This window comes from Pristis pectinata, chromosome 8 (genome assembly GCF_009764475.1).
Source record: "Pristis pectinata isolate sPriPec2 chromosome 8, sPriPec2.1.pri, whole genome shotgun sequence".
Classification (NCBI taxonomy): Eukaryota; Metazoa; Chordata; class Chondrichthyes; order Rhinopristiformes; family Pristidae; genus Pristis; species Pristis pectinata.
In genome coordinates, this window is record NC_067412.1 from 76,884,374 (window position 1) to 76,907,861 (window position 23,488).

Below are 23,488 nucleotides of genomic sequence, written 5' to 3' on the forward strand. Positions count from 1 at the left end.
AAAATTTGCATGCAAACACAACAAGCAATTTAGACAGCAAAAGGAACATTGCCCTTTATTTCAAAAGGGACTGAATACAAAAGCTTAAAAAGACTTGATCTAATTATACAGGGAACTGATGACCTTTCTGGGATTTTGCATGAAGCTATGGTCTCCATTTTAAGGAGGATGATCTTACATTGAAAACAGTTCAGAGAATATTCACCAGGTTGATTCCTGGAATGAAGCCATTGTCTTACAAGGAAAGTTTGAGCGGGTTGTGCCTATATACAAAGAATAAGACATAATCCAAGTAAAGAAAATCCATGCAAAGATGATGATTCTAGAAGTGAGGGTATGGTTTAACAACAGGCAGTTCCCCTTTTAGGATCGAGATGAAGAATTTCTTCTTTTAGAAGGTGTGAATCTTTGGAATTCTCTACCACAGAGAGCTGTGGTGGCCAAATCACTGAAAATCTTCATCATAAACTGAATATTTATGTACTATGGAGGGATTAAGGTTGATTGAGAACAAGAAAGTAGAATTGAGCCCTAGATCAATCAACCATGATCCTATTGAACAGTGGAGTAGGCCAAGAAGCCAGAAGTCCCACTTCTACTCCATTCCTTTTCCCCCAACCATGCACAGCACCAGAGTCGAGCCTGATCCTTCCTACAGCCAATAAACACATATGGAGCAATAATAGGAATTATTTTTCCCCTTCACAACCCAGGTACACAGAGGATACACGTGCACCAAATTCAATCCACTTACCTGAACAATGACTGAGAAATATTCCTGGCCCTTCTCAGTCCACACCATCCAATATCATTAAACATTATATTGTGCAACTGAACCACCAGTGGGATTCGGAAGTGAAAGTGAACACAATCTTTTTTGTGCATGTCCATCTAGGTAGCAAGAATTTGATCTTCTTGAGGGTGTATTGCAATAGAACACAGCAACAAAGTTTCTTTTCTTATTTCCATCTGTATTAAAGCAGTTGAAAAGCTGCACATTTTCCCCCCAAAGACAAGTGCAAACCAAAACAAAAAGAAAGCTCCAGATTCAACCACATTAAAAGCAAACACTTACATTAAAAGCAGACAAATAAGAGGGAGAAAATTATTTCCCATCCTGGAGTAGTAAATCTACAAACACACAATGTGCAAGTATTTACAACAAAAATTTCAAGTTGCATTAAGGCTTCAGAAATTCAAAAAGACTCCCTGCAAATACCAGAGGCACCATCCCCATTTGTTGCACAACTTACAGATTCTTATCTTGATTCCATACTTGTAGAAAGGAAAGTCCTGATCCCTACCCATCCCTCCTCCGCACAGAAAAAACAGAAGAAAAATAACATAGAATATCTGGAAATTGAAACCAACCCTGTCACGTGCCACCTCACTAACCAACTTTATTGGTCATATCTTCAGTTTTCATCTACAATGTTGTCCCCAGCATATTTACCATATTGGTGCCAATACGCTGTAAGGATGGCTGGGGGATGGAAATAAGCAATGTCGGTCATACTCATAAGTCACCAGCACCAAAAAAACAAAATCAACCAGTGCATCCAATATTAATGATATAATAGTTCAAAAAATTCTCAACAGATGCAACTCAATGCACTGGGTCTTTACAGTTCAAGTGTCACTATTTAAGGATATGACAAACCACAAGTTTATTGAACGTGTTCCCAATTATTGATAAGGTTACATCCTATATGTAGCCATCATTGAAACTGTGTTGCAAGAATAATTTTCCTCATCCTCTATAATGGCTTTGACCAGGTTGATGCAAGAAAATTTGCTTCATGAACTCTTTTGTCCAAGTCATCAAATATAGCCAATTCTTTCCCCAGATTTTCTTCCACTAGAAAGGAACTTGGATACAGCTGTTATTTAATGGAAAAAATTATCAAACACACGAGTGATGAAGGGAGGTGTAATTCCACCATTCAACGGCATTAAGTGCAAAATTTTTTTTATTATTCAGTGTCAATTCTAAGTCTTTTACATCATCATGACCATGGAGCCACAGGAATATTCAGCAACACAGTTAACATTTTTGTTTAACAAAACTCCGCTGACCTTCATCTTGAACATTTCAACAGTTTGTTTTGGGAGAGAGATCGGGATTTCTGCTATGCAAAACTTTACAATGAGAAAATGTTTATAACTGGAGCCAAAAGAGGCAAGTACGATACTTTTGAAACGGTGAGAGATTAAAAGCTCTAGAGGAGCAAACAGATGTAGGCATCCAGGAATGCACACCCACTAGAATTATACCAAGGTTAAAGGGTTACTTCATGAGAACACTTTATTTAATTTTGTTACTATTCAGTTGGATTTGGACAATTAAGGCGAAACACAATTTTTTTCTGCTGGGGGAGTCCAGGATAACCACAAAATATTGGAATTTAACCTTAAATTGAATTAAAAATTTCAATATGGTAAAAGGAATTTAAAATTGGATTGAATTAAGAAAGCGGTTTCTTTCTCCCATATAAAGCATAGGGGAAATCTGGATCTCTCTCCCTAAAATATTGTTGAATTGTTCAAGATGAAGGTCAGAGTTTTGTTAAACAAGAATATTAACTAATTTAGAATACATCAAGTTAAAAAAAATTGATGTAAAGACCTAAATGATTGGTGGAGCACACTTGAGTGGACAAATGGCCCCTTCTGGTTTCTAAGCTCCTAAATAAACAAAATATATTCAAGTAATTTATCTTTACATGTATAGATAGGTTTCAGGGAATAGAAGTTTTATTCCTTCCACAGGATGTCACTGTAGTTATGAAATTTCTGTCCCATGACAAAAGACAAGCGATTGCTGTTCTCAAATCTGTTATATGCTTAATCTGCCTCAGGATGAAACTCTGATTAATAAAAACATATTAAATCAATTTATAGTTTACACAGCAGATAAATACATCTCAATCCAAAGTTAGATCTATGCAAACTTAGAGATCATGGAATGGTTGGAGAAGACGTGCTCGTGGACAGTGGAAGGACCATCATGCTTATTCTCACAGCTCTGCTTTTGATCTTAACCTTGTTATTTGCTCATGTCAACTGGCTAACCAACTCTTCCTTAAATATATTTTCAGAAGATCCACCATCTTTTCACATAAGGTATTCCAGATCCAAACAACAGCAACATATCCTTCCTCATCTCCCTTCAGATATTTTAGCATTGAATTTTAATCTTTGACATCTTAGCCAGTTTTTTTTCTCTACCAATTCCATCAAAACTCTGACACCTTAAAAACATTTATTAGGTCACCTTGTAATTTTATCTGTCTTAAATCTTCCAACTTCTCATAATTGAAGTCACATTCCCTGGAAACATCCAGATAGATCTCCTCTGTACCCCTTCTAAGGCCTTCACATCATTCCTGTCTGGATTATCCACTATATTCCAATTGAGGATTTACTAGTGTGGTATAAAGTTATAGAATGGTTTCTTTGTGTTTCAACATAAAATGGCAGAATATGGAAACAAATAATTTATTTATCAACTGTGGTGCACCTTTAAAGCTCTGAACACCAAAATATCTCAGTTCATCTACATTTTTCAATTGTGCCCTTATATAGTAGGTTGTCTTTCTATATTAAGGCTTGCTTTTTCTACACCCTTTAGTAGTTTGGCTGCAATAAAGTTCAACAATCCTTACATTGTTACACAAAGCTTCCCCATTCAAAGTTATTCTGGCAGCAGTCATTAATGAAATACCATTATTTAGTGCCTATGGAATACTGAAACAACTGATAAAACAAACCACTGTGTATAATCAAAAATTGTAGTGCATGTTCTAGAAAACAGTTGCTGATGTGCTAGCACATAAAACAATTACCCAGAATTACACATACAAATTTCAATGTGATTAAGTGGAATGTTAACATAAGCTCCACTTTGTACGTTAATGAAGAAAGTGCTAAAATTTCCACTTCAGATCTTAGAATCTCCTACATCAGATTTGCTCTGCTCCAACAATGCAGTACAGAGGTGTCTTGTAACCGTGTGGCAATTCTTCCATTCTGGAAATCTCTGAGGAGGAGTTTCCAACTTTAAATACAGATTAGCATTGTGCTTTAGACTCGTGGAGATGAGGCACTGAATTGGCACCCCCAATACTCATTTCACATTGATCCTCACAGCAACAAAAAGACATGGCTTATAAACCATTAGTGTGTGATGGGTGTATTACTCAGCCCTTCACCGTGACTCCATAAGTGAAAGGAGAAGTTTTCAATGATTTCATTTTCAAAATATGCACAATGGTCTTCAGAAAAATTGCCAACAAAATGGTTCTATTGGACCAGTAAAGCCTGTTTTGCTCTATATTATTCAAAGTTTCTCAAGTTCTCATCTCAGAGAGTGACAGTTTCTTGAGAATGAATCATACCATAGACTGGCATATTAATCCTACAGGTTTTCTTGAAGAAAGAACTTTTACTTATCTTTGATTCAGAAGAGGTGACAGTGAAATTGTACATCTAAAATGGTACAGATTTTTAAAAAATCCAAAGATGCAAGGATGTTTAATTTTCCAATTTCCATCCCATAAGTGTTGAATAGAACCTCCACTCCAATTATTTAACCTGGCTCTGTATCCAGGTCAAGTTCATACTTTTTCAACTTTGCCCCATGTATCACAGCAGAATGGCACCTCCAAACAAAACATTCCATTCCCAATTTATCCATATCTGGAAGGCACCAAATATTCACGGGGTATAACTGTGTGCAACCAAGATCCCCCAACACATAGTAAAAATTTCCATTCCATGTATGTACTAAGGTAGTAAAATTCACCAGATTTATCAACTTCTCACCTATCCTGACACGTAGATCGTAAAGGTCGCTGATTGGTCAACAGATTATGCCTGACTTCCCACTATTTAGTTAATCACAGCAAGGCCAATAAATAATATCTACTGGTGTATCAGCTGAGGTCAGCTACCTTAGTTTGGACCACGATGGAAACTTGGATCTTAATGGTCTGTATGTTTAGCTTGAGTAATGCATTTAAGGAAGTTTCCAAGTAAATTCCAACAGAAAACTCAAATCAACCTTCTTAAATACAACCTTCATGTAACACAATAAATTAAAAATGTTTTGGGAGTAGATAATCAGATTTCAATTCCTGTTAAATTCTTTCACATTTGAGAAAAAATAATCTAATGCATAGAACCAAAAGAATAATATAATTCTGTTCTCTAAGAGTCTCTAACTGCAATTCCACAGCTTCAATTAATAAATTTCCCCCAGAGTCCAACAGTTCAATTAATCACCTCTTTTACAGGTTGTAAGAATCACTGTACATTCAATAATATACAAACTAAATATCAATGAATTCTTGATCCCTCTGCTGCATAGCGGGCTGCCTCTCAAATAAACAGTCTCCAAAAACCATACAGAAATGATTTTAAATCATTCATGTTTCATCGTCCTCACTTTGAAGATAATTTGCCCCTCATGCAGATGCATTGGAGATGATCATCCAACTGATCACAAAGTAGAAAAGAAATATTGGGTAAACAGCAAGGGCCTTGCGATTTGGTGGCTGGCTATCAGCCAGAAATGCTGTTGAGGCTAGAAAAGAAAAGAAACATAATGAGAACATGTATATTAATGAAAAAAAGAGATGGCTCTGATTATATTTTTGTTGAACTTTGACCAAAAAACCCATTGTGAGATATCCCATGCAAAAATGATAGGCATTGTCCCCAGTTCAATCCAGCTCTGAAGATGCCAACTGGTAGGTGCTTCAGATGGTCTCAATTCCAGCAGCAAAGTACATAACTTGTGCTTTATTTTCCATATAATATTTCTGTATAACTTAATAATGCTATTTCTTTCTTTAATCATTTTTGGATTTTCATTCTTTTATTTCAGCTTTTTCCTCAAATTTCACTTTGCTGAACCGTCTTCGAGTGGTGGATCAACTGCTGGGAGAGAACACCACAAGCCTCCAATATGTAACAAGTTAACACTTTTCATTAAGTGTAGTCAGGCGCTTGGATCGTGAAAAATATCTGTGATTGCAAAGAATACCTGGTTGCCTCTCGCACAAACTTTCCAGTAGTGTCAATGCATTGATCAGGACTAGCATCCATAGTTAACCAAGTTCTCTCTCCATAACCAAGTTCTTAGAACCTTAAAATCCAAGTTCTCTCTCCATAACCATCCCACCTGAATGCAGATCGAGCTTTTAATTTTCCTGGCCATAACCATCTCACTTATGACACTGTTATCACCCAACAGGAAAATCCTACTTTGCTCTCAGATTAAATCTCTTTTCCCTTAAGAATATCCTCAGTAAGTGCAATACTACTAATGTCTCCAAGATGATGCTTCTGGCAATGTAGGCTCAGAACCTAGACACCCAATCAATCTCCATTGTAGACTTAACCTGACAATAATCAGGCAAGTTCACAGAACCCAATGCTATGATTTAGTAAGCATAAAGGGAATAAAGTAGGAGTATCACCATTTAGCTGGTCAAAGAAGGAAAATTGTTGAAGAAAAATAGGTATTAAAATGTGTCAAAAGCTGTTAGGTGATCAAGGATAGATAATGAACAATTGTCACGAAGAACACAATTTATGATTTTGATTTGCACTGGATTTGCATTGGAAAGATGTACACTTTTAGCTGGTTAAAATAACACACCTGCATATATTTGAGATTTCCAATAGCTTGACTTTCCAACCTGTTTTAAGCTCTGTCAACTTGGACTAACAGTATGTGGATCGCACCCAGACTGAATGAGCAATGGGTTTTCAAGTGAGCTGGGGTGTAGTTAATTAAAATACCAATAAAACACCAATGTATTCAGTTAATCAGTAACAGCAAAAGGCATCATCAACAGTTTAAAATCAGGTATTACAAGAATATAGTAAAAACATGATCAAAGCAAAATAGGTACTGTAGCAATTCAGTGAAAAAGTGCATAATACATGACAGGATTACATATGGATGATAAATATTTTCTTAAACTCTACATAAACATGTCATAATGTAATGGGTGGACTTGTTTCACTGGAAGTGTATTTTTTTTTACCCTATCTGTATAATTGGTTAACTCTAGATTACATAGATCAAGCATCCAAAAGAGGGCAGTGGCCAGGATACCACTAAGAACATTCTTAACAAATGCCAAAAGGAAAAAAGAACAGTTCCAAGAATCCACGGCAAAATCTCCCAAATGAGGAGATCAAGCCCCTGCTGCACTATTATTTTAAAAGAATCAGAGATAAATTTAATATGTGTAATTCCAGGCCAATTTTGCATTTCAATCTCTGGAAGGAACAGTTTTAACATAATTATTTCCTTCTTAAGTTAAACTTTTAGTTCAAATGTCAAAAATGTGGTGTCTATTTTCCATATTTTTTTAAATCTAATCTTTTCTGGAATGTTTTGATCATTCATCTGGACAATTGGTCTACTGAAATTTCTTTTTCCTCACAGCTCATCAAACTGGGGCTTGAATGACAAATTTTTATTCATCAGCTTTAATTCCAATATCTGTTCCAAGCATTCTGAACTACAAGTGTCTAAGTTCTAATTTCAATGGCCAAGAAAACAAGTTCCAATACAATAAATGTTGTTAGTAATTATTCTCTTCTTCAATTTACTCACAATCTTTTTCTTTCCCCCAAAGTAACTGCTGGGAACCCTGCAAGGCAGGATTGGGGGCCCAAAGTGGGAAATCAGGTTCTGATCCTATTTTTTGTGATGCGGCCATTACAAATGCATACCAACAGGAAATAGGATCAGGTCTGATTTCCCACTTGATGTTTATTTAGTGATACTGAGTATGTCCTGTTAATTTACTGCAATATCCAGTTAAAGAAGGCAATTACTTACCGAATGTTGACCAGCCAAATGCAGCCAGCACGATAATAAAGCGAATTATAACCACTGCCATCGGGATTTCCGAAGTGCTCGAGTGTGGAGCCAACCGAATGAGAGAGCAGATTATCAAAGCTACCGTGAGTGGTAATATGCAATAGCCCAGCACACACAGACTTTGAAAGAAGGAGCTGGGAAGCCAAGAAAAATAAACTTATCAGAACTGCACTCTTAAACCTTTTCAGAGCTTCCTTTCCATTTTTGCTTTCAGGCTCTGCCTGGTACCATTTTTAAACAAGAAGAGACTTTTATCATTCATTTAAAATTATAAGATAAATTTAAAAATAATCCCTCCATGATTATGAGGTTCCCTCAGTAGCTCAGGTATAAAATCAATTTTCAAGAATGGAGCTGAACCATACCAGTCAGGCAGGCTCCTGTTTTATTCCTCATTCTGTGTCAAGCTACTATCTGGGAAGGTAGTAAAAATGCTACAATCTGCATTGGAATACTCTTGATCATAAAAGGCAGTAGGAAATGGGATGGGAAAGAACAGCAAGATTCCTGGTCATGATTAAAGAATCATAGAAATGATAACAGCTTGGGACATTATTCAGCCCTCAGTAACAGCAACACAGGTAGTCCAACTTCCCTGCCCTTTCACGATAGTCCTGCAAACTTTTCTTCTTTCAGTTATTGACTTAACCCCTCTTGAAAGCCCTGACTGAACTTGCCTCCAACAATCTGTCAGGCAAAGCATTCCAATGTTAAACCCTCACTGCATAAAAAATGTTTTTCCTCACATTGGCTTTGTTTTTTTTTGCCAATAACTTTAAAGAAGTGACCTTTATGTTTTTTTTTTACGTCTTCCACCAATGGGATCAACTTCTTTATCAAGACCCTTCATTAGTTCATTATCAACTCTATCACATACTCTTCTCAACCTTTATGTTCCAAGAAGGAACCAGTCTATTAAATCTTTCCAAAGCCTTCACATCCTCCCCAAACTGCAGTGGCCTGAATCAAGTTGTGACCAAACCCTCATTTTATAAAGGTCCACTATAACCTCCTCCCCTTTGTACTCTGTGCCTAAATTTACCAAGTCCAGAACTTTGTTTAAACTGCCGTCCTTCCTTCATACACTTCCCTCCACTTCTCTACCAGCTTTAGAACTGTATTCTTTCACATTACATTACCCAAAATTCACTTAGCACTTCTCTGCATTAGATTGCATCTGCCACGTATCTCCAGAAGACTATCATTATCCTTACTGTTCACTGTACCACATTTTGTTCATCTATCCAACAACTTCCATTTATATAAAGTGTTTGCCATAGAAAACATAATCACACCCATTTAGCAAGCATAAGAAATCTCTTAAGATTAATGTGAGATAATGCCACAAAGTGTGATTGATGTTTTGTTCAAAAAGATGTTTACTGCTAGAAAACAAAAAAACAGAAGTAAAATCCATACAATAGGGCTGAGTTAGCTAATGATGCCAATTGTGGGCAATAGAGAGCAGAATAAACAAAAATCTATGGTACAATACCTACTTTCAGCCACACTGTGGCAGTGTACACAATGTAATCCCACAGGCTCCAAACGCATACATCACATTATTAAGGGACATAAATAAAAAGAATTTCTGTTGATATAGTTACTGCTAAGGTGCAGTATGAAAAATACAATGGCCAATGTACATACAGCAAAGCTCCACATACATCAAAGACAAAGTGATCAGATAATGAATTTTCAGCTATACTGGTTGAGCAGATAAGTTGCACAGGATAGTCTGTGAACAAAGGGAACATACGCCCAGAAAATCATCCCCAGTCACAATACCAACATCAATGGAATAAATCTGGAAGCAGAATACAACACTCAGATATAGTTTTTCTGACCATCCAAGCGGATTGAATTTAATGTCTCATTTAAAAGACAACACTTTGACAATGCAGCACACCCTCAGTACTAGACCCAAGTATCTTAGATTATGTGCTTATGTTTACACTGGGGTCCAAACCTACAACCAGCTCACTTAGGGCTGAATGTGATCTTAAACCAAGTTAACAGGCATTATCTACCAATGTAGTCTCATGAAATGATATACAAAACAGAACTGTGGCATTCACTTTATTATTGACACAAGCTTTATGTGATAACATCAAGATTAATTGACATTTTTTTGTAATATCTTTCCAGCAGTAAGCACCACCCATCAACTCCATTTCCCCTATTACACAAATTAATAATTAGAAGGATATGAAGATCTAGACTTTGACTAGAGCACTTCCAACCCTTGCTCAGTTAACTACTAAAAGGAAGAGCAGTCTGGCCAGTATGCGAGATGAAATATGAATCCTGTCAATGCTATTGGTACTGGCATCAACTTTTCTGAACCAGTGAATGTAATAAAATAAAAACCCATTTATTTTCCACCTTTAACAAGGACAACATCCAAAGGTGGTATCCCAAAGTGCATCATAGGTCAGAAAGAAGTTGGGAAGAAGATAGGTAAGAGTCAAGACGTAGAGTGGTTACAAAAAGGCATTTCAGATAGGGAAGCCAAGGTAACCTAAGACTCTGCCTCTAATGGTATGGCAAAGATTGGGAAGGATGCATCAGGATCAGGGGATCAAGTGGGGCTCGAGGAATTGTTGGAGAAATAAAGCCATGTGCAGCTGTAAAGCGATTAGAAATCAAAAGACTAGGTTCAAAATTCACCATGATGAGAAACAGAGTGAATGCATGGGAAGTGGTCAAGATGTATATTTGGATAAACCGTGATTATAGAAAATGAATGATGCGAGATCAGTGAGGAAGAGATGAAGGAATAAAATCTAAATGTGGCAAAAAGGTTCGAGTAGTGATTGGGCTGCAGTAAACAGGAAGAGCAGAGCAAAAATATTTTCCTAAGGGCTCAGATAACTCTGTCCCAAGTAATTTGTTTCCTAGTTTTTTAAGCTGATCTCCTGGACCATAGACCAACTGCAAGAACTGGTAAGCAAGGCCTGTACAAAAGCAGTGAACTGTATTTCCCAGATACATAAGAGCATTCACTTGAAATCCTGCATGCTCTGGAAAAGCACATGCTCCCACAATAGTGCTGCTGCAGCAACAAAAAGATCAATGGCTTAAGGTGGAATTTTTTATTGGTGCTTAAGGCATTGCAAATCAATGCCACACAACCTATGAAAATTGACTTTGTAAAACAGCAAGACATGAGAAAACAACTCCTTGAAACAGTGTCATTCCAACGTAAAAACAGGGATGTAATATTGCAGTAGGATACTGCTGTAAGTAAGCATTCAACCCTGATGTGATACTGTGCTATACAGACCAAGAATATCAAAGAATCAATCCTTAATTTGCACCAGGGATGATACAATAAGGATAATACTTCTAAACCACAATGTCCTCAGGCTGGTAAGGGAAAAAATAATAGCCAAAATCTCCACTCCCCAAGGGCCCAAAGAACAACTACTTGAGAGCTGCTGGTGCCTGTGGAACTGCAGTCAAGTGACAGTCAGCAATTTTATAGAGGATTAGAGAAACTAGAGGAAGAAAAAACTTACATCGTGCCTCCAAGCAGTTTGGAATTTAATGTAATGATGACTGCACCAAACCACACAATGACAAACACCTCAGCAAACTGTGGGCCTCCATCGTGCTTATTTTCAACAGAGCTCCCCTGTAACAACCTGCAAGAAAGATAACAGATCATAATACACCCCAAGTTGCATCAACAGAAATTACAGATTTTTTTTTGCTAACCATGGATGTGGTTAAGGGCTAGTTAAAACAGAGGACCCACAAACATCCTGCTGTTTTTCAAGCAAGCAATTGATAGCAAGGGCTGAGATAATTAGCATAGCAACCTTAGAATTGGAAGGTGGAAGGGGAAATCTTCCCTGGAAAGAGTCCAATAGTTGGAGAAATAAATTGCATCTGTAAAAGCATGCCATGTGCGAGGCAGAAACAATAAGCAAAACCTGAAGAGACACACAGAAGACACATGCATGCAGAACACAGATACTTGACACAGAGCAGGTCAGACAAGAAATTCAGCTGCATAGATTCTAAATGAGAGAGCTGCAGGGAGGGCCAGAAACAGACTGTGGAAAACCGCAAGGATAGGTTTTTGGCCTTCAATTATTTACAATTTATATTAATGACCCAGAGAAACACGCAGAGTGCAAGGTATCTAAGATTACTGATGGCATGAAAATAGGTAGGTGGGCATGTTGCAATGAAGATATTTGGACTTTGCAATAAGATATAGACAACTTCAATGACTGGGCATAAACACGGCAAATCGAATTTAATGTGATAAAGTGTGAGGACTTGAACTTCGATAAGAGGAATTTAAAGGCAGACTAATATCTGAATGGAAAAAGATTTGTAGATGAGCGAAGTACAGAGGGATCTAGGCATTCTTGTGCACAAATCACAGAAAGTCAGCAGCCAGATGCAGCAAATGGTTAGGAAGACAAATGGCATCTTACAGCATAGAACAGTACAGCACAGGAAGAGGCCCTTCAGTCCATGATGACTATGCCAACCATGATGCCAACTTAAACTGCACATCTGCCTGCATGTGTTCTATATTCCTCAATTCTCTGCCTGTTCATGTGCCTGTCTAAATGCCACTTAAATGTTCCTGTTGTACCCGCTTCCACCACCTCCCCGGCAGTGTGTTCCAGGTACCTACTACTCAGTGTAAAAAAAAACTTGCCATATAAGTCTCCTTTAAACTTTCCCCCTCTTACCTTAAAGCCAAGCCCTCTAGTGTTTGAAATTTCCATCCTGGGAAAAAGACTCTGACTATCTACCCTATCTCTGCCTTTCATGATTTTACATACTCCAATCACATCACTCCTCAGCCTCCAGAGAAAATAATCCAAGTTTGTCCAACCTCTCCTTATAGCTAATACTCTATAATCCAGGCAACATCCTGGTGAACCTTTTCTGAACCCTCTCCAAAGTCTCCACATCCTTCCTGTAAAGTGATGACCATAACTGCACACAATTTTCCAAATGTGGCCTAACCAAAGTTTTATCCAGCTGCAACATGAATTCCCTACTTTTATACTCAACATCCCAACTGATGAAGGCAAGTATGCTGTATGCCTTCTTTACCACTCTACTTTTTTTGCCACTTTTAGGGAGCTATGGGCTTGCACCCAAAGATCCCTCTGTACCTCAATACTCCTAAGAATTCTGCCATTTATTGTATACTTTCCTTTTAAATTTGACCTCCCAAATTGCAACAGCTTACACTTGTCTGGATTAAACTCCATTTCTCTGTCCACATTTCCACGTGGTCTATATCATACAGAATCCTTTGACAAACCTTTCACACTATCCACAACTCCACCAATTTTGAGTTTTCTGCAAACCTACTAATCAACCCACCAACATTTTTGCCCAAATCATTTTTATACATTACAAACAACAAAGGTCCCAGCACCGATCCTTGTGGAACACCACTGGTCACAGACTTCCAGTCAAAATAATACCCCTCCACCACTATCATCTGAATTCTATGACCAAGCCAATTTTAAATCCAATCTATTCAGCAACCATGGATCCCATGTGCCTTGATCTTCTGGATCAGCTTACCATGATGTTAGTAGATCCTATCCCTTAGAATCTTCTCCAACATTTCCCTACCACTGATGCAAAGCTGACTGGCCATAATTTCCTGGTTTGTCTCTCTTGCCCTTCTTAAGCAGAAGCACAGCATTGGCTATTCTCCAAATCACTTGGACCTTGTCTGTGGCGAAGGAGAATACAAAGATCTCTGTTAAGGCCCGAGTAACCTCCTCTCTTACCTCTCTCAATAATCTAGGATAGATCTCCTCAGGCACTGGGGACTTATCCACCTTAATACTCTTCAAGAGACCCAACACCTCCTCCTTCTTGATATCAACATGCCCTAGAATACCAGCATACTGATCTCACTATCTTCCATATCCTTCTCCTTGGTGAATATCTTTGAGCACTCGTATAGTACCTCACCCATTTCCTCTGGCTCCAGGCATAAACTTTATCCTTGAGTGGTCCTGCCCTCTTCCTAGTTACTTTTTTTGTCTTGGGATTCTATTTAGTTCTACTCACCAGGAACATTCCATGGACCCTTTCAGCCCTCCGATTCCCTGTTTAAGTTCTTTCCTGCTTCCTTTATATTCCTCAAAAGGCCCTGTCTGATTTCAGCATCCTAGACCTTACATGCTTCCTTTTGGCCTTTAACACAAGAGGGTTGGATTTTAGAAACAGGGAAGTATTGTTGCAACTGCACAGTGAACTAGCGAGGTCATGCCTGGACTACTGTGTACAGTTTTGGTCCCTTTATTTAAGAAAGGGTACACTGGCATTGGAGACTGTCTAAAAGTAGTTCCCTTGGCAAATTCCTGGGATGAGATTTAGGAAATTAGATCTGTACTCTAAGGAGTGACCTTATTGAAACAAAAAATCCTAAGGGAGAAAGAAAGGGTAGGAGTCAAGATATTTCCCCTAATGAGAGAATCTCAAATAAGGAGATGTATTTACAAGAACTGATATTTTAAACTGAGGTGTGCAAAAACAACTTTTTTGTAAAAGGTGGTGCACCTCTGGAATTCTCTACTGTGCAGGCTTGTGGATGCTCGATCATTGACAGTTTTTAAAAGAGGAAATAGATAATTTTTTGGAAGAACAGGGAATTGAGGGCTTTGGAAAATTGGCACAGAAGAGGTGATGAGGCTTGGGGCAGATCATATTGAATAGCTGGGCAGGTTTGAGGGCCCAAGTGGCCTAATCCTGCTCCTATTTAATGTTCTAATGTGACAGGGTCTATATTCAATAATTATCCAAAGACTTATACCAGTGCATTACTTACATTGCTAGCAAAACACATAGAATGAGAGGACCCCATAGATCCCCTGTAATGAAGAAACAGAAGAGTTATTCATAATCATATACAGAGTTTCTGTAAAATCAACAATTTAATAAACTAGCCAAAATCCTCTCTCCGACAACTTAGATGGTGAAGACATCACCTGGTTTGCCATTGGAAAAATTCCAGACTCTGGGGACAGACTCCAAGGAGCTAATTCAACAACAAAAGGTGGTTGGAACCTAGCATCCTCAATTTTTAAAAATCAAGTTGATCATATCTAGACACATACATCACTTTTGACCCCAAATACTTCCAAGTCCAAAACAAGTTTCTTCTTATTTAACCTGGCTAATTGGCTTGTATTCTGGTACTAGAAATTCATACAGGATGAGCTCTAGATCTACTATGACCAAATTCCAAACTATCTGCATTCTCCTGTTACCCAGTTTCTACCAATTAGTTCACACAATACAGGTTCCAGTCAACCACTGAGGTAAAATAAATACAAAGGTACCAAATTAACCAGCTATACAAATACTATTGAACTTTTCACACATATTTATGCATATTAACCTCATTAATAACGTGCACCACATTCAATCATATAATTGTATAGAGTATACTGAAAAGGACATTGAACCAGGATATCCTGAATGATGTTTATGCTCCACATAAGCACCATCCCACTGATATTCATCTAATCCTATCAATGTAATCATTTATACCCTTCTCTCTTACGTTACCTAACTTCCCCTTCACAGTAACTTTCATAGCTTCCTTTCACATCCAGTTCAAGGTTTGGCCTGGGTGACAGCTACACTTTGGGTTCCACGGTGTTGCTTTCCAAAAATCACTAAATACTATCAATTCCAAACAACCTCCACCCACCCATTATATTCCCCCTTACCTAAGGCAACTCAACACAAATTCAGTAATGCCAACTGTTAAGTCTTACCACAATCTTGGCTAAGGTCATCTAGTTCACTAGGAATCAAACTTCATAAGGACATTAGATTTACCCACACAATCACAGCAAAAGGCTCCTTTCCTATGAACAAATCATAGTACTCACAGTCTCTAAGGAGAGTACTGCTCTTTCTAGGGTACATAACATGAACAAACTTCTTCCCAACAGCCTTTAGATCTCGCATCTGAAAAATACAAGAGAAAAGAATATTTATTTCAAGGAACACTTGAAATCATACTAATGCATTTACTTCAAACATAACTAAGACTGAGAAAAATACTTTAATTATAGAATGGCTTACATTTAAAGAAAAACACCGAATCCAGAAATATTAAAATCTATTTTTTTTAAGTATTAAAAAAAGCAAAAAGTAGAATCATAAAGATTTATGACATAGGAGGTGGCCAACTGGTCCATCAAGTTAAAAATGGACACTACCTTAATCCACTTGGTAGCTCTTGATCCAGAGCCACACAGGTTATGGCTCTTCAACTACTCATCCAAGTACTCTTTAAAAGGTAGTGAGGATTTCTGCCTCCGTCAGCCTTTCTGGCAGTGAATTCCAAGACTTCATCACTTGCCAAGCAAAACATTTTTTTCTCAACCACCTTCTTATTCTTCCGCTAATTAACAAATCTATGCCCCCTAATTACTGACCTCTCTGCTGAAGAAAATAAGTCCTTAATTTTACCCTGCCTTAGCTAGAATAATTCACTTTGAAGTTAATTATATACAATGCAATTCCAACATTACAAAATATCATATAAACTCATAATGAAACACTTCAACAGTTTTGTATAAGACATTTCCTTAAATATGTAAATAAGTCTTGCATTTATTTTGGATCTTTTCAATCTCAGGGCTTCAATAAAGCATTTACAGCCAATGAAGCAGCTTTGGAAATGACATAATGCAAGGAAAACATATCTCAAACAAACTAGCAAAAATGTATCAGCTGCTTTTTTTTAAAGAAAGGAAGTTTAACAACCAACCACCCACTCTTCAAGGGGTGCTGACAAAATTTGGCTCTTTGGTTTCTCTTGCTCAAATACCATTTAACAACCAACTCTACTTCTCCACACTGATTCCAAAGTTATTTCTTATATATAGCCCTGAAGGAGTAATAACCTCCAATACCTCTACAGGGTTGAAATGGAAATAATACCAGTGGGAGTCTTAGCAACAAGAGTCTCCAGCATTACTACATCAACCTCAGAAGTACTACACTGATTTCTAAGCCAGTGGTGTACAACTTAATTTCTAGCTTAATAAAGATATTTTAACAATATATCAGAATATCACATATACTGTTTCCTTATATTTTTTGCCCATTCAGCACATATCCATTCCCTGATGACCAAATCCATACTTGCACTTTCAGTAACTTCTCAGATGTATCCTTCAAAGTCCTGTTCAGTTTTCAATTTCACAAAATCAAGCTCACTTCCTGTAGTCTCTTCCCCTGCCAAGTAAACTTCAAGTACCTCCCAAAAGGCTCCTTGCATTATTTTGGTTTCTCTCAAGATCTACATCACAGCTTATTCCAATACTCCTCACCTTCTCCACTACACAATTAGAAAACAACTTCTCTCTCTGAAAGCCAAAGGCTGCAAAACTATTTGACTGTACATTTGTCTGCTCCCCCACTCAATACAACCAGATACTGTTTACTTCTTATTCAATGACTATCACTGCAAGGAGTCTTTCATGTGATGAACATTAAATAAACAACATAAGCAGTTAACTTTCTGATGTAACTGAATTATGTACTTTATTAATTTAGTTTTGACTTATTATGTACAAGCCCTTTCTTTAAATGTCAGCTTCCAAATCATTTCTGGGTTTCTATTATTTTCATCAAATAATCTACTTAATGCCCTTGTGCAGGAAGCTGAACTCCATCCAATTTCATTGCAAAAATTATTTGTTACGTCTTTAACTATAGCAAGTTTAAAATGAACTTCAGTTAACAATATTCATGGAAAAATTCATCATTTTTGTAGTGTAGGGAGTCCAGTGTTTCAAAATCAAATTGATCAAATTACTGAACCTTTAAAGGCCATGGCCATGCCAAACTAAAATCCTGTTGTCTATTTGTTATAGCACCAGTAACACCAAAAACACACAACTATACATGTTTTACTCATATTACATGCCCAAAAAAAAACCTCTTTACTCTAGTTGACTACGGTTTAGGGGAGGAAGGGGTAGTGGGGACAAACAAATGAAAATTGGCACTACCTACAAAGCACTGAATTATTCTAGAACCAGAATCAATACTGTAATGCTTTTCGTCAATTATGTGGAGAAAAAATATAGTTGGAGAAGGTTCTTGGGAAGATTAGAGACAGAAATAAAAGACCAGTTGGAAGACTCAATATATTAAGAGATGTGAGCTACACATGACAAGACTTGTAATTATTTGCAATACAGTACTTGTTAGCTTCAGACCGTACTACAATCAAGCACGACAATCAAAAAACTGGGCTAGTTTGTACCGTAAAATCAGGATACATCACCTGCAACAACTCTTTGTCCCTCTCAGAACCAGTCAGAGCTTTTGAATCAATCAAGGTGAAAGCAACACTGTAATTAATAAAGCTTGGGCAGAAAGTGATCTCTCAATTACATAGTTAGCAAAAGCAATACAGAGTGCATCCCATTTTCTACTGTTGTCCATGCTGAATTAGCTGATCACAATGAAGATACCAATTGCAACTCTACAACTGGCATCTTAGAATAAGAATAGATTTTGAAAAAAAAACAGACAGGCTTCCTGCAACTGACTGTTTCCCAACAATACCATCTGGATTTTTTTTAATGTGAAGATTGGATACATCTTGAATATTCCCCGTAGTTAAATGGTCGCTCATATGTGGTCAGTTGAACAAGATGATAGAAAATACTTAGCATTCGGTGAAGCAACATCCAAACATGAATTACCATCATCAGCAAAAGACTGATAGGGAGAAGTGCAATTATACTTACAATTGTTTCCTTGACAGGTTCATCCAGAGTGGAGTAGTCATCCTCTTGTGACTGGGAATTAACAGGAACTGTGATTTGCCCCTCCACAGGGACATCATTTGATATCGACACATCAGCCAAATCTGAAAACTGTAATGCCAGAATTAGATTATCTTCACAATCCACTAATGGGTTTTAGTTGTTATCCTTTTTCCCAAATCCAACCCTACGCCAGCCTAGGAGCAATTAGGTTCCCTCCTTGGTTAATACATTTCTGAACAATTATGCCAAGATAATGTTACAGATTAGGTAACTATTATGTACTATTATGTAGTACAGGTGTGTGTGTGTGTGTGTGTGTGTGTGTGGTGTGATTATGACAACAACAGGAGATAACGACATGCTGACGTTTTGGAGCAGTCAGTCAGAGAAGAGAGAGAGGGAGAGAGACACCCTGCCTGCTGGTCTCTGTCTCGATGGATTAAAAACAATAACTGTGTCCGTCACTACAATCCACATATGGATTTTTGGAATAATCCAGTGGAGTCCACTTTGTCGTTAACCTGTAGAAGGAAACAGGTATTTGTGCGGACGGCCACATCTCGAATGCCTTTTGGGGTGGCAGATACTTCGGAACAAAGGAATAGAGATCATCAGTGATTGAGGTGTGATATAGGTTCCATCATGGAACATTTGGATTTCATAATTTCCCTCTATTTTCTCTCTACATTTCTTCTTCAGTCAATGGTGGTTTTGCAGAAGCCTTTGCTCACGTTTCACCTTATGACTTGCTGAACTGAACTTTGAAAACTATTCCTGGACTTGGAGTTTGGGAATTTGCCACACACACACTTCAAGTTTAGTTTTGGGGTTAACGTTTAATATCTAACATTTAATATCTACTTTTAACACTCTAACATTTTTACTTTTATTTTTCTTTTTATCATAAGTAGTTACTAATAAAATAGTTTCTGACACTTATCCATGGCTTAGTGTGTTTCTTTTGTTGCTGGTACGTAACAATAAACACAATCCCAAGTACAGACCAAGGCTTCAAAGTTCTACGATTCACTTTGCACGATTCAGTATTTGTTGACTGACCAAAATAACTAGAGTTACAAAAGCAATCTACAATGAGAGTTTTGTTTTCCTTTGAATAATTGCAGCTTTTAGAATTTTGAACAGCAGTACCCACCAAAAATTTGAAAATAAAGGATCTGGCAGAGAAAATCAAAAGGAAAAGTCATCAGCCATCATGGCTATAAAAGATTCAACTGTTTCACACAGAGCGGTTAGCTTCACTGACCACTCCACATCCCGTGAAAAGGACCAATATTATAAAATTTAACTGGACCATCAACTCAGATAGCACCTCATTTTTTAGATCTTATGGGACATTCCAATATTTGGCTGCCACAAACAACATGAACGTGCAACTTCATCCAGTGGTTAATGCTGAGCTAAGTCAGGGAGTTGGCAGAAAAGTTATATTTAGCAATTTGAGACATTTCTTCAAGGCAGGTGAATGTCCAAAAGTGACAGGAGAACAAAATCAGGAACCAGAAGTTCAGAGAAATAAGTTTTTAATAAGCCCAATACACATGCAAGTGTAAAGTTGGATATTGCATGTGAGAATATAATAGACACAAACATACAAAAGATATAGTCTGAAAGAAGAAAACATGATGAATCGAAGTGGTGGGAGGTAGCTTTGAATCTGCAGTTCTAAATCCTCCGTCAAGATAGGTTCTTCCATACTATGAATTTCTCTGATTCTGAGCTGGGATCAGCTGTAAAGTATCATTGCTGAGAACTATTCTATTTACATTAAGGTTTGATGGAAGCATTTCCCCTAAAAAGTTTGGTTTCTGAAGAATCCTGGGTTGGATGTATGATCTCCCCTTCATTATCATTCCCCAATACAGTACAACATCGTAGCTAACCTGAATTCATCTACCATCATCTAACGTTTACATGAAATTTTTCTTCAAGGGATAACTGGAGAACAATTGCACAGGAGTCCTTACTGGCTTTCGTGTTCAGTTCTAAGGCATTGGAAAATAATTGCATTTTTCTAACTGCCATGTCAGCTAACCTCAGCCAACAGACCTGGAACCATGCAATTACGAATACTGTAACTCAGACGTAAACTTAGCCATCAGAACAATAGCACAGTATTTTGCCCATTATTTCTTTCCTATAGCAGCAGCTGGGATTCCAGTAGCATTGCCAAATCACATTTGCAGGAAAGCAAATGCACATCTCTCACATTCCAGGAATGATCTTGACATAAAATAAACAGCTGTCACATATTGATTTGAATGAGCAGATGAAAAGAAGGGATTGCACATCTCATGTCATTCTTTGAAGCTCCATTAAGAAGCTACAGTCATGAGAAGGATGTACAATTCTACCATTTTTTGACCTACATCAACTGGCTTGGCACTTAAGAGCTAGAAGAGAACTAGAAGAGAGTAAATGTTTGAGTGCCCCAGTAGCTGCCTACATTAATCCAAATAATATATTAGATATAGAAATAGTGGAGGAACTTGAATAAGTCATACTTTGTACTGAGTTTGCAATACTTATCTGAGCTAGCACTGTGGTAGAGATGCTGTAATTGGCCTCACCACATCTGGACTTTAAGAATAGGTACACAAGGATAGACCCATAAATCCCAAAAGCTTCTACTGATCAGCAACTCAATTCTATTTATCCACCCACCTTAGGTTTTATAACATTTGTCATTGTTGTCCAACTAAAATCTTTAAACCTGTTTTCAAATTTGGAGTTGCTCTAGCCACATCACTTTGTAAGGAGAAAAGCTTTCTAGCATCAAACCTGAACAGTTTTTGTTCTGAATTCTCCCAGCAGAAAGTTGCTCTCTCGCTATCCTATCAACTGATTTAATTACCTTAAACAACTCAATCAAATTACTTCTCAATCTTCCACCTTAAATCAAAATCCATGCACGCAGCATGCCCCAGCAATATACTGGAGCGGCATCTGTGTTCTTCCAGTCGCATCCTTGTCTGCGAGATAACGAAACGCACCGTTCACCGAACCCCCGCGACAGCCAACTGTTGGGCAGGTGCCGCGGCGGTTCACGGCGTGGGAGTTGAGAGGAGTCACTTCCCCCATGTCTGTGGCTGGGAAGTGCAGCGAGGGGGGGGGGATCGGGTCGGGCTCTGCTGCCTCACTGTCACGATAAACCCGCCTGTCGGAGCATCGGGTGGGGGGGGGGGGGAGCCAGTGAAAGGGACCCCCCCAACAGCCCGCACCACCAGGCGCTAGGCGAGTCAGACCCCAGAGGGACTGCGGATCATCCGTCCCCGCCACTGGATCCTCTCCCCCGCCTGAACCCCCGCCATCCCTTCAGAGACGTTGCCCGATCACTCGGCTCACCAGCGGCTGTTTGGATTCACTCTCCGCCTCCGCCATCTTTGGCCCAGCTGACGTGGAGACCAGTGGCGACGTCATCCTCGCGACAGTCAACAGCTCCCAACTATTGTGACGCCATCAAATGCGTCATTAACCCGCGCGTAAAGGCCGTGCTCCACCTCCTCCATCACTGAAGTACCGCCCTGTCTGTGTGGCGGGAGGGGACAGCCTGTCGTTTGGGGGGGGGTGCCCGCCCAGCCTGTCGTTTGGGGGGGGTGCCCGCCCAGCCTGTCGTTTGGGGGGGGGGGGGGTGCCCGCCCAGCCTGTCGTTTGGGGGGGGGGGGGGGTGCCCGCCCAGCCTGTCGTTTGGGGGGGGGGGGGGTGCCCGCCCAGCCTGTCGTTTGGGGGGGGGGGGTGCCCGCCCAGCCTGTCGTTTGGGGGGGGGGGTGCCCGCCCAGCCTGTCGTTTGGGGGGGGGGGGTGCCCGCCCAGCCTGTCGTTTGGGGGGGGGGGGGTGCCCGCCCAGCCTGTCGTTTGGGGGGGGGGGGGTGCCCGCCCAGCCTGTCGTTTGGGGGGGGGGGGGTGCCCGCCCAGCCTGTCGTTTGGGGGGGGGGGGGGTGCCCGCCCAGCCTGTCGTTTGGGGGGGGGGGTGCCCGCCCAGCCTGTCGTTTGGGGGGGGGGGTGCCCGCCCAGCCTGTCGTTTGGGGGGGGGGGGTGCCCGCCCAGCCTGTCGTTTGGGGGGGGGGGGGTGCCCGCCCAGCCTGTCGTTTGGGGGGGGGGGGGGTGCCCGCCCAGCCTGTCGTTTGGGGGGGGGGGTGCCCGCCCAGCCTGTCGTTTGGGGGGGGGGGTGCCCGCCCAGCCTGTCGTTTGGGGGGGGGGTGCCCGCCCAGCCTGTCGTTTGGGGGGGGGGGTGCCCGCCCAGCCTGTCGTTTGGGGGGGGGGGTGCCCGCCCCGCCTGTCGTTTGGGGGGGGGTGCCCGCCCAGCCTGTCGTTTGGGGGGGTGCCCGCCCAGCCTGTCGTTGGGGGGGGGGGTGCCCGCCCAGCCTGTCGTTTGGGGGGGGGTGCCCGCCCAGCCTGTCGTTGGGGGGGGGGGGTGCCCGCCCAGCCTGTCGTTGGGGGGGGGGTGCCCGCCCAGCCTGTCGTTGGGGGGGGGGGGGGTGCCCAGCCTGTCGTTGGGGGGTGTGGTGCCTAGCCTCTTGTTGGGGGGGGGGAGGGCGCCCAGTCTTTTATTTGGGGGGGAAAGAGGAGGAGGGTGCCCAGCCTGTTGTTGGAGGGGGGGAGGGTGCCCAGCCTGTTGTGGTGGGTGGTGGGCAGCCTGTGTGTGGGGGGGATCTTCTGTACAGTCACAGAAACCAGGAGGTACCTGAGTAGATGCAGTGGGAACATTTCTGGAGGGCATGACTACAAACGTGCGCAAAATAACACTCCCCATAAGTAGCTTTACA

General features: G+C 40.1%; 1 protein-coding gene across 1 annotated transcript; it reads right to left on the reverse strand.

Moving 5' to 3' along the window:
• Positions 1–813: 813 nt before the first annotated feature.
• Positions 814–22,211, reverse strand: yipf6 (Yip1 domain family, member 6). The gene is made up of 7 exons (XM_052022120.1): positions 22,069–22,211; positions 18,685–18,813; positions 15,802–15,880; positions 14,730–14,772; positions 11,425–11,550; positions 7,862–8,037; positions 814–5,584 (listed from the first exon to the last, which is right to left on the reverse strand). The coding sequence occupies exons 1-7, from the start codon at positions 22,141–22,143 to the stop codon at positions 5,466–5,468; spliced, it is 747 nt and encodes a 248-aa protein (XP_051878080.1). The 5' UTR covers positions 22,144–22,211; the 3' UTR covers positions 814–5,465.
• Between the last annotated feature and the right edge of the window lie 1,277 nt (positions 22,212–23,488).